The 16193-nt window shown below is 33.6% G+C and overlaps 1 protein-coding gene across 4 annotated transcripts in view; it reads left to right on the top strand.

Moving 5' to 3' along the window:
* VPS13A (vacuolar protein sorting 13 homolog A (S. cerevisiae)) overlaps window positions 1–16193 on the top strand; it is a 256563-nt gene that overhangs the window by 156444 nt on the left and 83926 nt on the right. For all 4 annotated transcript variants that reach the window (XM_011984082.1, XM_011984081.1, XM_011984083.1 and 1 more), the window contains 6 exons: window positions 390–746; window positions 1685–1786; window positions 3221–3379; window positions 3548–3803; window positions 5121–5281; window positions 14126–14229. In XM_011984082.1, coding sequence (XP_011839472.1) covers window positions 390–746; window positions 1685–1786; window positions 3221–3379; window positions 3548–3803; window positions 5121–5281; window positions 14126–14229 — 1139 coding nt within the window. The remainder of the gene's footprint in view (window positions 1–389; window positions 747–1684; window positions 1787–3220; window positions 3380–3547; window positions 3804–5120; window positions 5282–14125; window positions 14230–16193) is intronic.

Raw genomic sequence — 16193 nt, 5'->3', positions numbered from 1 at the left:
GTATTTGTGTTTTTGAAAATATATTTTTATGAGATATTTACAAAGTAACATTATTTAATACACATTTTATGATGAATGTTATTCTGTATTTTATTAAATACGTTTGTGTGGTTAACATCTAATATCCCTAATAAATATTATTGAAATTATTTTATACTTCATCAGTTTAATAATATCTACAAGATTCGTGTAAATATTTTAACAAGTCACAATTAGTTATAGTAATTTAAAAAATTGTATAAACAATAGTTTATACTATTTGTGGTAGTAATGTTAATTCAATATTTAATTTCTCATAATCCTTCAGCAAGTGTATTTAATATTTCTTGAAGAAGTATGTTTCAAAGTATTTTGTATAGATTTATCATTAGTTTTTTTTTTCCATTTAGGTTTCACCAGTTATTATAAATACTATGATTACCATAACTTCAGCACTGTATACAACTAAGGAAACCATCCCAGAAGAAACAGCTTCTTCTACTGCACATTTATGGGAAAAGAAGGATACAAAGACTTTAAAAATGTGGTTTCTTGAAGAATCAAATGAAACTGAAAAAATAGCTCCCACAACTGAATTGGTACCCAAAGGCGAGATGATAAAAATGAACATTGATTCTATTTTTATAGTTCTTGAGGCTGGAATTGGTCATAGAACAGTGCCTATGCTTCTGGCAAAGTCACGTTTTTCAGGGGAAGGCAAAAACTGGAGTTCCCTAATAAATCTGCACTGTCAGCTTGAGCTAGAAGTAAGCATATTTTTCCAGTTTTATAACAGATAATGATACATATGCAATATTATGGAATCTTATGTAGCTATTTAAATTAAGCTTATTGTAAATATGATGTTGGGTCAAAAACTTTTAGAAAAAAGTTTTCAAATTTTGCCCTTGAATAATTGCTTTTATGTATACAGTCCTTTCACTTTTAAAGTACATCTCCACATTAAGTTTGTATTTCAACTGATTTTATCAACTTAAAGGTAATATATTATTCGACAGTTGTTGATTAGATTGAGAATTCTTTTTTTTAAGAGTTAAAGTTGAGGCCAGGCCCAGTGACTCACACCTGTAATCCCAGCACTTCAGGAGGCCAAAGCAGAAGGATCGCTTGAGCCCAGGAGTTCAAGATCAGCCTGGGCAACATGGTGAAACCTTGTCTCTACTAAAAATACAAAAAATTAGCCAATGGTGGTGGCTCACGCCTGTAGTCTCAGCTATTCAAGAGACTGAGGTGGGAGGATCACTTGAGAATAGCTGGGAAATCAAGGCTGCGGTGAGCTGAGATCGTGCCACTGCACTCCAGGCTGGGGGACATAGTGAGACTCAGCCTCAAAAAAAAAGTTAAAGTATTATCTTTTTTTTTTTTTTGAGGATATAGACAGAATTTCTGAACATGTGGATAATAATCTCTTCTGATATAAAGAGTTAGAAAGATATGCCTTATACTTTTATATAATGTAGAATCAAGCAAAGATGCTTTAAAGGGGGTTTTATCTGGACTAAATTGTGAAGAGCGAATATGTACTATGAAGTTAGCCAGGTGAGGAAAATGCTGAGGGAGTGTTTATAGGAAGCTACTGAATGGCATGTAAACTGGTTTTCGTATAGAAGAAATAACAGGGCTAAAAAACATGGTGGGAAGCAGGATAGTAAATCATTTTTAATTTAAAAAATTCTCTCTATAGGTGCATTATTATAATGAAATGTTTGGTGTATGGGAGCCTTTGCTTGAACCCTTAGAAATTGATCAGACTGAGGATTTTAGACCATGGAATCTTGGTATCAAGGTATATATATATATGTGTGTGTGTATATATATGTATGTATGTATTTTAAAAGACTACTTTTTTTAAGAACAGATTTAGGTTCACAGCAAAATTGGGAAGAAGGAACAGAGATTTCCCATATACCCCCTATTTCTGCACATGTATAGCTTCCTCCTTTATTAACATTCCCTCATCAGTGTATATTTGAAGTCTGAAAAAATTTTCCAAAATTGAGAATGTTTATGCCATATTAGACACTTTATTTTAATCACAACAAAGTTCGGGTTGTCTCATCATGGGCCTTGCCCACATGCTTCCTTGTTTGCCCTCTTAATGTAATTTTCAAATCTCAGGCCAGTGTTTCCTATGCTTCTAATACAATTATGTAACAAGTATTATGTGCCAGATACAGCAACTCTTGGAGGAAAATAGTTTTTATCCCTAGTTTGACTTGTGAAGGGACTGAGACCAGGGAGGTTAAGAGACTTCTTGAAGTAATAAGCTACAGAGTGGAAGAGATAGGATGCAAATCCAGCTGCAGAGGGGTTAAATCCACTCTAAACCACTATGCTGTAATGCCTCTGTCATCTTCTTGTAAGTTGTTGTCTATCCTGAGTTTCCTTCATCCTCTGGGGAGGTGTGTATGTGTGCGTGTGTGTGCAAGAATGTGTATTATTTGTTTGAAATATATTGTGTGTTTATATAATCATGAGAATCGGGGCCTTTAGATGGATGAAATTTTGCTTCTGAAGTAAGAGACTGCAGAATTACTCACATATTTCCTACCTAATAATGACTTGGTCAACCTGCGGACAGATTTTCAGTGGCTTAAAGCCAGTTAAAGTAACAGTAGAGGTGGCTAGCTTAGCATGTTGAGCTCTTTTCGTATTAGATCATTTAATTTTATTTTCCTGATATTTTAGATGAAGGATTTTAAAAGGAATTCCTTGATGGTTTTTAGGTTAGAATACACATGGTCAGTGGATCTGTGACTCCTAAAAAATGGTAAAGGGTATTGATTCTTATGAGCTCTAGGTTTATAACACTGTTCTGCTACTATTACCTGCCTTTGTAAGTCTCCATGTTTCTGTTCTTTATTATTAGCATGACCAATACATTAAGTTACTGTTTTCTGAGTTTTTATGTTGCTTTGAAGTATGTGCTTTTATATTCAGATGCCAGGTACACATAGTAATTCTAGGTCTTTATTATTCCTTCTGAATTGTATCTGCCAGTTTACTATCACTGAGGATGACATGATTTATTTTCTGTAATATTTCTGTCCTGTGTGACCTTAGTTGGCTGATGTCCATGTAATTTCAGTAAGGCAGTAGAACTTACTGAAATTAGAAAAGATAAAATGTACTGATCTCTCTAATGTTATTGAGATTTGTCTAGTTATGTTGTGTTCCTAGAAATAATTTTTTCTTGTATTTCTGTGATTTATCATTTTAGATGAAAAAGAAAGCCAAAAAGGCCATTGTTGAGTCAGATCCTGAAGAAGAAAACTACAAAGTGCCAGAATATAAAACTGTCATTAGTTTCCATTCAAAAGACCAATTAAACATTACATTATCCAAATGTGGTCTTGTAATGTTAAATAATTTAGTCAAGGTAAGTAAAGAAATTTGAAACTTTAAATATTGAGATACTTGTCTGAGTTGATCTGTCTGTTGAATAAGAAGTTTAATGACTTAGTTATTTGTCATTTGTCCTCTACTGTTCTCCTTGTCATTTAATTTTACACATTTCATTTTATTTAAGATAACTCTTTCTTATTAGGCATTTACAGAAGCTGCCACTGGATCTTCAGCTGACTTCGTAAAGGATCTGGCACCATTTATAATTTTAAATTCCCTTGGACTTACTATCTCTGTTTCGCCAAGTGATTCTTTTAGTGTACTCAACGTTCCTATGGCAAAATCATATGTATTGAAAAATGAAGAAAGTTTAAGTATGGATTATGTCCGAACCAAGGACAATGATCATTTCAATGCAATGACCAGCCTAAGCAGCAAACTCTTCTTCATTCTTCTTAGTAAGTAGTTGCTGTATTACCTTCCTGGGCTTTTTTGTTTTAAATTACAATTTACATGTTATTTTACTCTTTTGTAGAATCTTAGCAAGGTTTTTTTTTGTTTTTTTGGTTTTTTTTTAAACTCTCCTTTCTAATAGGTCAAGAGCTGTTTTTTGTCTTTGCAGTGTCTTGGTTGCAGTGTGTCATTACTAAAACTTTGTATTCCAAACTTTTTCTTTATCCACTGCATTATTCAGAGCATGGCAATTTACTGCTTTGTTGTTGGGAGGAAAAGTATTAGATCTCTCCCTTGTTCAGCTTTTATAGACCATAGATGTTTAGATGTTTGTGGGGATTCTTTTATTCACATTTGGTATCACTTGATGGTATTCCACTAGTTTTGCAACTGAATGAATTCAAAGTTTGAATTCATGCAAATGGCAATTTTTAATGGTTTTAGGATTTGTAAATAGTTTTTTTTTTTAATGTTCTGCCTATCGAGATGAAGGTTTTTTCCTTTGTCTTTTCTGCTTCCTAGAAGTTTTTCATTTTTATTGGAGGTGAAATATATACATTCTTAAATTATCATAATATGTAGTCATTGTGAAGTTAAATAGTCCCAAAAGCCTCACCTACACCACTTTTTGATACTCTGGCATTTAAGTAGTTATTGAGGAGGGCATCATTTAGAAGATTAACTAGACATGGGAGGGTAGGCTACTAAAATAGCTTGTGTTTCTAGTTAGAAAATAACATGTAACAGGTGTTTCAGGTATTGTCATAACGTTGTACTTAATGTTCTCATAAATATTACCTCTTTTTTTTTTTACATTTTTATGAATGGGATGGTAAATGAAATTTATGCAAGTAATTTCATCCCCAATACAACATGTGTTTTAGGTAAATATATATAAAATTTTGTGTAATCAAGTCCAAGATATAAAGGAAAAGTGACACAAGTTGTTGGAAAAATTAAAAACAAAAATTGTAGTCACCTTGATGTTTACCATTGTCTACCAAAAGCTATTATGCTCTGGTTATTCTTACAGCAAGCCAGAGATCAATATTCTTGTATTTTATAGTACTTGCTCTCGTTACTCATTTTGGAAAGGTTTGTTCTTGTTGTCTTGGGTTAAACTCCTGAATGGGATTTTTTAATGAATGCTGTGGAAATATATGGTGGCTTCTTAAAATATCCCTTTTACGGACTATATCCGAAGACTTTAGTGACTACTATTTATAAGTTTAAGAATCATCTGAAATTTCTAATATATAACATGTAAAATTAATATTTAATGAATTATAATAAAAACTTTTAAACATACTTATTTAATTTAGCACCTGTTAACCATTCTACTGCTGATAAGATTCCTTTAACAAAAGTGGGACGACGTCTGTACACTGTAAGACACAGAGAGTCTGGAGTTGAAAGATCTATTGTTTGTCAAATTGATACAGTGGAAGGAAGTAAGAAGGTCACAATTCGCTCCCCAGTGCAGGTATGAAATGATCAATTTTGGGGAATGTCCTGTTATGCATATCTGTGTGCTAATAAAATTTTAAAAAGAGAAAAACACCAAAGCAAATTATTACTGAAAGAATATAAACCGTAACAGAAATACAGCTGATATCAAAAGAAGAGTCACTACCAGCAGTTGCACTACTCAGATATGACCAGTGGTAGGAATTTGTTTGATATACTTCTTATAATTTTTTAATAGGAATATTTTGTAAAATCTTCTTAGGGTATTTTTTATAAATAAAATACTCATCAGTGTTTTGCTTTAGGTCTTTGTAATGTATTTATATCCTTTCTATTTGATTAGATAATTCTTAGAGAAATAAAAAAAATTTTACAGCTTTGTTGAGGTATGTACAATGAACTACATATATTTAAAGTTGATGACTTTTGACACAAAAATCCACCTTTGAAACCTTCATCACAGTCAAGGTAATGAACACATTTATTTCTTAGAAAAATTTTCTATTTCCCCACTTTCCCATTCCCAGGCATCCACTGATCTGTCCTCATTGTACATTAGTTATATGGCCTAGGACTTTACATAAGTTGAATACAGTACAGATGGAGTTTGACTTTCATTCAGAAAAATTTTGTGTGTGTGTGTCAACTCATGTGTATCCATGTTGTTACATGCAGTTACATGTTGTTTCTCAGTAGTCATCTTTATATGGATATGCCACATATCCATTTTGAGTGAGCCTTGGTATACAGTGTGAGGTTAAGAATTGAGATTTTGTTTTTTTTTTTCACCATATGGATTTTTTTCCAGAGGATTCTAGTTCCTTCTCATTTTTCTTTAAACTTGAGAATCAGGTTATCAATTTTGTCAAAAATCTGGATAAAATTGGCTTGTCTTTTAATGTTTTAAATTCTGATTACTCATTGGTAGTGTTTAGAAATACAGATTATATTAACCTCTATTTGCAGTCTTAACTAGACTCACGTATTCTAGTAGATTTGTGTAGATTTAGATAGTTACGATAGTTGCAAATGAAGACATTTTTACTTTTTCCTTTCCAATCTGGATGTGTTTTATTTTATCTTGTTTATATTGCCTATCACACTGGCTAGAATACAATTCGAGTAGAAGTGGTGACGTCTTATGTTTTTGCCTTGTCCATTCTTTCACCATTAAACATGATTTGTGTTGTAGTTTTGTAGATGCCTTTTCTTACATTGAAAACATTCCTGTCTATTCCTAGTGTGCTGAGAGTTTTTATCAGAGTCGATTTTTGTATTTTGTCAGATGCCTTTTCTGTGCGAGAGGAGGATACATTTTTTCAATTGTTAGTACGATGAATTACATTCATTGATTTTTTTAAATGTTAGATCAACTTGCATTCCTAGGATTAATCTCACATAATCATGACGTCTTACTAACCTTTTAGTATATTGTTGGATTTTGCATTTATATTCATGAGGGATATTGGTCTAGAGTTTTAATGTCTGTCTTTCTCTTTTCCTTTCTTTTCTTGAGTCTTGCTCTGTGCCCAAGGTTGGAGTGCAGTGGTGCCATCATGGCTCACTGGAGCCACATTCTCCTGGGTTTAAGCAATTCTCCTATCTCAGCCTCCCGAGCAGCTAGGACTGTAGATGCACACCACCACACCTATTCCCCCATCTTGCTCCGCCTCTCATTGTTTAACTTTTTAACTCATTAAAGCAGCAGTCCCCAACCTTTTTGACACCAGGGGCCTGTTTCATGGAAGACAGTTTTTCCACAGATTGGGGGCTGGGGCATATGGTCTCAGGATTCCTTTCTCAAGAACAGAAAGCTCCACCCATATGTGTCCCTGTCCCCTGCAGGGACACCAAGTTAACAACTATCTACACAAAAAAAAACACCGTAAGAAACAAAAATCAGGCAAGCACTCACAGTACTGGATTTAACCTCAGATCATCAGGCATTAGTTAAATTCTCGTGAGGAGCATATAACCTAGATCCCGTGCACGCACAGTTCACAATAGGGTTCACCCTCCTATGAGAATCTAATGCTGTGGCTGATCTGACAGGAGGCAGAGCTCAGGCGGTAATGCTCTCAAGCCTGCTGCTTACTTCCTGCCATGCAGCCCACTTCCTAACAGGCCACAGACTGGTACCAGCCCATGGGTGAAGGGCTGGGGACCTGTGTATTAAAGTGTGTTTAACGTGGGGTTTCTGTAGGCACCACGTAGTTGGACCTTATGTTTTGTTTTGTTTTGTTTTGTTTTTTTATTTAACTTAATCTGAAAATCTGTGCCTTTTAACAAGGATAATTAAACCACTTATATTTAAAAGTTGTTATTGATATGGCTGGGCTTAAACTTGCTATTTTTTTTTTCTATTTGTCTCATTTGTTCTTTACATCCATCTTCCTTTTGTTTTCTCTTTCTCTTTTTTTTTTTTAATTAATTGAGCATTTTTGTTATGAATTCATTTTATTTCCTTGTTGGTTATTGGCTGTATCTCTTTATACTTCCTTGCCTTTGTTGTTGTTGTTGTTGTTACTTTAGGGCTTTATTACGTACATATTGTATTAGTCTACCTTCAAGTAGTATTTTGCCGCTTCACATACAGAATCACAACTTTAAACCAGTATACTTCCACTTCTCATCTCCCACATTTGTATAATTATGTTCATACATTTTCGTGTCTATGTATGTTAGCCAAAATCCCATAATACAAGTTACTATTTTTCTTTAATGAATTATGTTTTAAATTGGTTTAAAATACAAACTGTATTTGATATTTATTATCACTTTTTCTTCTTTCAGTAATGCTAATAATGAATTCTTTCAGTTTTTATTTCACATATATGTGTTACAGATATTTTCACTGGGCCTAGAGATCTAGATTGGCAGGGTTTTTTCCCCATACTTTAAAAATGTTGTTCTGCTGTCTACTGTATTGCATTGTTTCTGATCAGAAGTCTGCTTTTTTTCCTGTATTTGCTCTTCTACAAAATGTGTCAACCTTTTCTTTAGCTGCTTTTGAGATTTCTTTTTTCTTTATCATTGGTTTTAAGCAATTTGGTTATGATGAATCTTAGTGTAGTTTTCTTCATGTTCCTTGTATTTGGGGTTTACTGACCTTAAAATCATGGATTTATAGTTTTGATCAACTTTAGAAAACTTTTTGCCACTGTTTCTAAAATTTTTTCTGTTTTCGCCCTCTCTTCTCTCCTTTAGGTTCCAGTTAGGTATATATTAGGGTGTTTGAACTTGCCCCACAGCTCAGTAATGCTCTGTTTGTTTTTCCTTTCAGCTTTTTACCCATTTCTTTTTTGATAGTTTCTCTTGTTAAGTCTTCAGTTTCTCTTTTCTTTTTCAGTGGCCAATCTGCTGTTGACGCCATCTGATATATTTTTCTCAATAGAACTATGAATTTTTTTGGTTTTTTATTTTCCAGTGTCTCTTTTTAACATACTTAGTCTTCTGACTTTTTAGTGATATTGGATATAATTTTAATAAATGTTTTAATGTCCTTGTCTGCCAATTCTATTACGTGTCATTTTAGGTTTATTTCATTTTATTGATGTTTCTTTTCATTATGGTATTTTTTTCATTCCTTTAATGTACCTGATAATTTTTTATTGGTTACCTAAAACTACTGTATATATCAGAACCAGACTTTGTTCTTCCTGTTTCTTTTAGGCGGATCTTTACTGAGCCGTAGATAATCTGCACATGTCCTGGTCATGACTCAGCTGAAGTTTTGACGTGAAGGGGACACTCAGTTTTCCAGAATTCTATCTGTACAGCTTTTGCCTCTCCATGCAGGTCTCTCCCCTCCAGTACAATATGCTGTGAATTTCAGTCACATTGGCTTCCCCAGATTTTCAGATCTTGTCTCTTCAACTTGGCTGCCTGCTTCTCACACAGCAGACTAGAAACTCACTCTCCAGACAGCAAGCTGGGTAGTCATAGCTTCTGTAGCTTTTTCGGTTTTGTTTTTGTTTTTCCCTTGTGCTGCCTATTGTGCCTTATCTGAAACTGTGGTTTGATGTTTGTTGTTTGTTTTCCTGCTTTTTAGTTGATTAGGGTGGGAAGCTATATCTGGTCCCTGTTATTCTAGCATGGCTGAAAACAGATATCCCTTCTCTTTCACTTTTTATTTAGGTAACTATTTTAAAAGGTGACTAACAGCCGCACTCATTACTGTTGATTATTTTGCCATTTAGTTAAATAGTTGAACGTGAATTTTGAATTTCTTACAGGTACTTTGTATAGACATATTTCTGTTGCTTCAAATGTATAGAGCAAATAGTTTTTCTAGAATTAAAAATAGAGTACAGTTAAGATTATTCATTTATCAAATTCTTAGTTCTCATGTTTCATATGCTGCTATGATGTTTTTAAAGTAGAATTTGGTAAGATATAGAAAGATTATGAGAAAATTGTTTTACTAAACAATTTGTTATTATCTATTCCAAAGATAAATATGAGTATTTGGAAGTTTTCTGATTACTATGTATATATTAATCAGAATAATACATTTTTGCCTGACCATTTTTTGCTACTCACTGAATGAGATACCATTTTTTGCTACTCACTGGATGAGATACTCTTCATACTTTTCTCTCTAAAGAAAGTTGCAACAATTCAGTCACCTCTTCAGGCCCCAATTCTAATTCTAGTTCTCTTGCTATGTCTACCATATCTGCAGTGACTTGCTCCATTGAAGTCCTGAATTCCTCAAAGTCATCCATGAGGGTTGGAAACAGCTGGTAATGTTGTTATTTTGACCTCCTCTCATGAATCACAAATGTTATTAATGGCATCTGGATGATGAATCCTTTCCAGAAGATTTTCAATTTACTTTGCCTGGATCCATCAGAGGAATCATTGTCTATGGGAGCTGTTGCCTTAAAAAATGTATTTCTTAAATAATGAGACTAATATTATTTAAGTCAAATATACAATATTACATATAATATTAAGAAGTTGAAATTACTCCTTGATCCATTTGCTACAGAATAGATGTTGTGTTAGCAGGCATGAAAGCAGCATTGATCTCCTGTACATCTCCATCAGAACTCGAGTGACAATGTGCATAGCCAATGAGCAATAGCATTTTGAAAGGATTTTTTTTCCTGAGAATAGGTCTCAGTAGTGGGCTTTAAAAATTCAGTAAACCATGCTGTAAACAGATGTGCTTTCAAATTCAGGCTTTGTTTTTCCATGTATAGAGCACAGAGTAGAGTTAGCATATTCTTAAAGGCCCTAGGATTTTCATAATGGTAAATGAACATTGGCGTAACTTCAGGTCACTTGCTTCATTATCCCTTTAACAAGAGATTCAGACTGTCCTTCGAAGCTTTGAAGCTAAGCATTGGCTTCTCTTCTCTAGCTATGAAAGTCTTAAATGTCGTGTTCTTCCAATAGAAGGGTGTTTTGTCTAGTTTGGAAATCTGTTGTTTAGTGTAGCCATCTTCATCAGTGATCTTAGCTAGACCTTCTGGATAACTTGCTGCAGCCACTTGCCGCTTCACTTTGCACTTGTATGTTATGCAGGTGGTTTCTTCCCTTAAACCTCGTGAACAAACCTCTGCTTCCAACTTTTTTTCTGCTACTTCCTCACATCTCTTAGCCTTCATACGATTGAAGAGAGTTAGGGCCTTTCTTAGGGGAATGTTGCAGCTGGTTTGATCTTCTATCCTGTATTAGGCTGTTTTCATACTGCTGTAAAGAACTGCCCAGGACTTAGTAATTTATAAAGGAAAGAGGTTTAATTGTCTCATAGTGCAGCATGGCTGGGGAGACCTCAGGAAACTTATAATCATGGCAGAAAGCAAATGGAAAGCAAGGCACCTTCTTCACAAGGCAGCAGGAAAGAGAAGTGAATGCAGGAAGAACTACCACACACTTATAAGACCATCAGATCTCGTGAGAACTCATTCACCATCATGAGAACAGCATGGGGAAACTGTCCCCATGATCCAGTTACCTCCACCTGATTCCTCCCTTGACACATGGGTTATGGGGATTACAATTCAAGATGAGATTTGGGTGGGGGACGTAGTCAAATCATGTCATATTCAGACCACTAGAATATTCTTCCTGTTAGCAATAAGGCTGTTTCACTTTCTTGTCATTTGCGTGTTCACTGGGTTAGGACTTTTAATTTTCTTCAAAAACTTTTCCTTTGCATTCACAACTTGGCTGTTTGATGCAAGAGGCTTACCTTTTAGCCCATCTCTGGTTTTGACATGCACTTCTCTTTAACATTAATCATTTCTAGCTTTTGCTTTTGATTTAAAAGTGAGAGACATGTGCCCCTTCTTTTCATTTGAAAGAGGTCATTGGAGGGTTATTAATTGTCCTATTTTCAATAGTATTGTGTCTCAGAGAATAGAGAAGTCTGAAGAAGAGGGAGAAAGTGGGGAAAATGTCCAATTTGTGGAGCAGTCAGAACACACACATTTATTAATTATAGCACATATAATTATAACGAAAAGATTGAAATATCGTGAGAGTTACCAGAATATGACCCCGAGGCACTACGTGAGCACATGTTGTTAGAAAAATGGCACCAATAGACTTGCTTGATACAGGATTGCCATAAACCTTTAATTTGTAAAAACTGAAATATCTGCAATGCACAATAAAGCAAAACATATAAAACAAGGTATGCGTATATATGAATTTACTACTTTTGATAGGAGAAATGGTATTATTCAAAATAAAATTTGCCCACAGTTACACAGCTAGTAATTAGCACTGCCAGTATTTATCTCAGGTTTGTTTCACTTTAACATCTATGTTCATTCTGCTATCATATTGCTGTTGCATAATCATAAACTTTAGGAATTGTTCCAGCAAGATAGCTTACCTGCAACATGCTTTTGTTTCTTTCTTATCTTTGTAATTTTTGAGAGACAGGGTCTTAATCGCCCAGGAGTGCAGTGGCATGATCAATGCTCACTGCAACCTTGACTTCCCAGGCTCAATAATCCTCTCACCTCAGCCTCTCCAGTAGCTCGGACTACATGTGTATACCACCATACCTGGCTAATTTTTCAATATTTTGTAGAGACAGGGTCTCACCATATTGCCTAGACTGGTCTCGAACTCCTGAGGTCAAGTGATCCTCCTGCCTCAGCCACCCAAAGTGCTGGAATTATAATAGGTGTGAGCCACTGTGCCCACCCACTTTTATACAGACGGATGTTCCCTTTTCCTCTGCTCCCTTAGACTTTTCAAGCTTATGCTCATTCCGTTTTCCAGACCTTTGATCTTCCCTTGAAATTTCAACTGCTAGTTTATTCTCAGCTTCCAGCCAACTTTTTCCACACTAAATCTGAAAGGGAAAACAAAGGAAGCAATATCAGACTTTGGTAAGTAACTTCACATTCCAAACAGGCACCATTTAGAAGCATGTGTTTCTTAATAGGCTCCATTTACATCAGTGATAAGTTGAATGTGAAATTTATTTGGAATTATATTTATAATCAGAAAATATGTTGGAAAACTTACAGTTAATGTCTGTTGTGGAATGCTCTGGATGTTGGTTATTGGTTTGATAGTGGACTTTGAAGTTTATTATAATACAGATGTCTCCATCCACACCATGGAGTTTTAAAAATATTGAAGTTTAAAAATGGTTCCCTTAAATTTAAAAAAAAATGCATGAAGTTGAAGCCAACTGTTTGGTTTCCCTCCTTAGTCCACATTCCCTCCTTCCTTCTTCCTTGAGGCAATATCAATTTGGTGATATGTTGTGTATATTTCTAGTACTATATTTTAAAAACTACTTCCTGTCCAGAAAGTACATACTTGTGTTTTTAGTGTCTTACAGAAATGTTACACTGTTCACCTTGTTATGCTATGTTCTGTTTTCATTCAAATATTTGAAGTGTAACCATATACTGATACATAGGTCATTATTTTAATGATGTTACATGATTATATCAATTTGAAGAAAATTTTCTTATTTTTCCATTGTTGAGATTGTTTTCATTTTCATTTTTTTATAATAAAATCAGTGGTGTAGTGAACATCGGTGTCTTGAGTGAGTGTAGTAAACAATAAATGAATACACATGTGTAAACATTTCTCTAGGTATGGCACTAGGAGCAGAATTGCTAAGAAGAAAGTACATTTTCATTTTTACTAAGTTTTTGTCAAATTATTCTTCAGAGTTATTTTATCAATTTACATTCTACCACTAGTGTATATGAGTTCCTGTTCACATCATTTTCAACTGTTGATATTACCATACTTCTGATATTTTTGCAGTTTGTTGGTATTAAAAGATATTCTATGAATGTAATTTGTATTTTCTTGATTACTAGTAATGTCAAGTATCTTTTCCTCTTTATTGGTCAGTTTTTCCATTTTGTGAATCACCTGTTTACATTCTGTTCCTGTTTTCCTCTTGATTGCAACTTTCTTAATGATTTTTAGGATTTTTGAGTATGTAGTGGTTATAAACCCTTTGTCAAGTATATTACAGATATTTACCAGCCTGTAGATTGTCACTTTTACCATACAAATATTTAAAATTTTGATTTTTTTCTATGAATTTTTTTCTACTATTTTTGTCTAAACAAAAACATATCTCTAAACAAATTAGTCTCTATCCTAAAGTGAAGGAGATATTATCTTATTCCCCTGTAGGATGCTTAAAGTCTGTTTTTGAGGTTCTTTTTATATAAAACTGGAGAAATTTTTCTTGTATATTTTAGGATAAATAATATGTTTGTTTCTTTTCTAATTTACATAAGCAAGATGAATATTGCCTGATAGTTCCTTTGTTAAGGTATTTACATGGACTTGTTTTTTACACATCTGTAGATTCTTAGATTAATGATACTAAATATTATTTGTTTTTCTTTCCCAGATAAGAAATCATTTTTCAGTCCCACTGTCTGTTTACGAAGGGGATACCTTATTGGGAACTGCCTCACCTGAAAATGAATTCAACATACCATTAGGATCTTACCGGTATTTTTTCTTTATCATTTTATTTACTCTGAGATCTCTTGTAGACTTTTTAGTTTCTGATTTCACATGGATAACTTTGATCAAATCCATCCTGCTAATAGCTCATCTAACTCACGTAGGTTTCTGTGCACTTAGATCTTAAAAAAGAAGTATTATTTAATTTATTGTAATAACTTATAGCAAGCACATTATATATACTTTTCTCTTAAATATATTTTTGTTGCAATATAAGCATCATAAGCATAGTCATATGATTAAGAGTTTTTAAAATGTCTAATAGATGATGCCTGATGGTTTCTGAATTTATACTATTATGAAGTAAATTTTACTTCTCAAAGGTTTTATAATACAATTTTTTTGACATTCTTTTAGTAAACAGAATATTGTATCCTTTTCATATTTGTTCATTGTTCAGGGATGGAGTTGTAAATAGAAGTATATACTACATTAATTTTAAATTTTTAAAGTAATTAAATTTGATACAAGATATGTTTTAAGAAAATATTAAAATTATAACAAAATATGAGCTAGTCTTATAGATTTATATCATAACAAGTAAATATTAGTCAAGATATGTAATCTGGAATTGAATATAATCTCTTATATGGAAATTTAACCCTATTGGAGAATAAAACTTTCCTCAGAATTAAGCATTGTAGTTTGTTTAAATACCATTTTAGAATACACACTAGAAATAGATACTTACCTCAATGCTACAGAAGGATAGAGGCAGAACTGCAAACAGTGCTTACCTGTTCCCTTGTCCAGAAGTTCAGAATGGGATCCTCAATGTTCTGAAGACGGTCTAGCAGTTTTAGGCACGTATTTTCACATAGATCGACCTGCTAAATCTAATGAGTGTTTTATTGCTTAGTTCAGACTTGCTGAGGGAAAGAATTGTATTGTTGAGAGAACAACAAAATAGTCATTTACAATATCTGATCTTGCTCTAGAGATGATTTGGGGTGGGTTACAAGACTAGATTAAATATGGCATGTAAGATATATTTAAAAATTTCTGTGAAGAACTTTCATTTTCTTCTTGGATAATAAAAGTTAATGATACTCTACTTTTTAATACATTTCTGGTATATATTTTGTGTCTCTCTCCGTAGTAGAGGAAACAGTACCTTTATACTTTTTTCCAAGGCTGAATGTTAATTTGTTACATGATAGTTAATCTATCTTAATGAGAATTAGTAGTGATTAATTCATCTTAATGAGAATTGTTACTGATTAAGTACTTCATCTTAACTAGAACTATTAGTGACTAACCAGCTTGGATTTTTCATTGGGCATTTTTTTTTTTTTTTGAAATAGAGTTTCGCTCTTGTTGCCCAGGCTGGAGTGCAATGGTGGGATCTCAGCTCCCAGATTCAAGTGATTCTCCTGCCTCAGCCTCCTAAGTAGCTGGGATTACAGGCATGCACCACCATGCGCAGCTAATTTTGTATTTTTAGCAGAGACGGGATTTCTCCATTTTGGTCAGGCTGGTCTCAAACTCACGATCTAGGTATTCTTTTAATCTAGTACTTCAGTGTAGGTGCACGTATATTTAAGATGTGAGGTCTTAACAAACAGTTATCTTTCTCTATTCTGTTTCTATTCTTAGATTAATGTTACAGATAAGTATAGATGCAGATAAATATAGGAAAACAATTTATATTTTATTAAAATATGTAAACAGAATTTAAATATACTGATTCTTTTATTAATTTAACAAATATTTATCAAGGTTTTCTGTGGATGAGACACTCAATACCAAGAAGAATTGCATGTGACTTTTGCCATCAAAAGATGGATATATTACATAAATGTATGAAGTAGGAAACAGTGGGTTTTGGAGAGTTATAGAAAGTGTTACAGTTGCCAAAAACTATGGAAAACATAAAAGGGATTAATGACTGACTCCTGGGCAAGATACATGAAGTACAGTAACATGTAATATAGTAATATGGAGATTAG

This window comes from Mandrillus leucophaeus, unplaced genomic scaffold (genome assembly GCF_000951045.1).
Source record: "Mandrillus leucophaeus isolate KB7577 unplaced genomic scaffold, Mleu.le_1.0 Scaffold260, whole genome shotgun sequence".
NCBI lineage: Eukaryota > Metazoa > Chordata > Mammalia > Primates > Cercopithecidae > Mandrillus > Mandrillus leucophaeus.
Note: the sequence above shows the minus strand (reverse complement) of the source record. Positions and strands in the feature narration are given on the sequence as shown.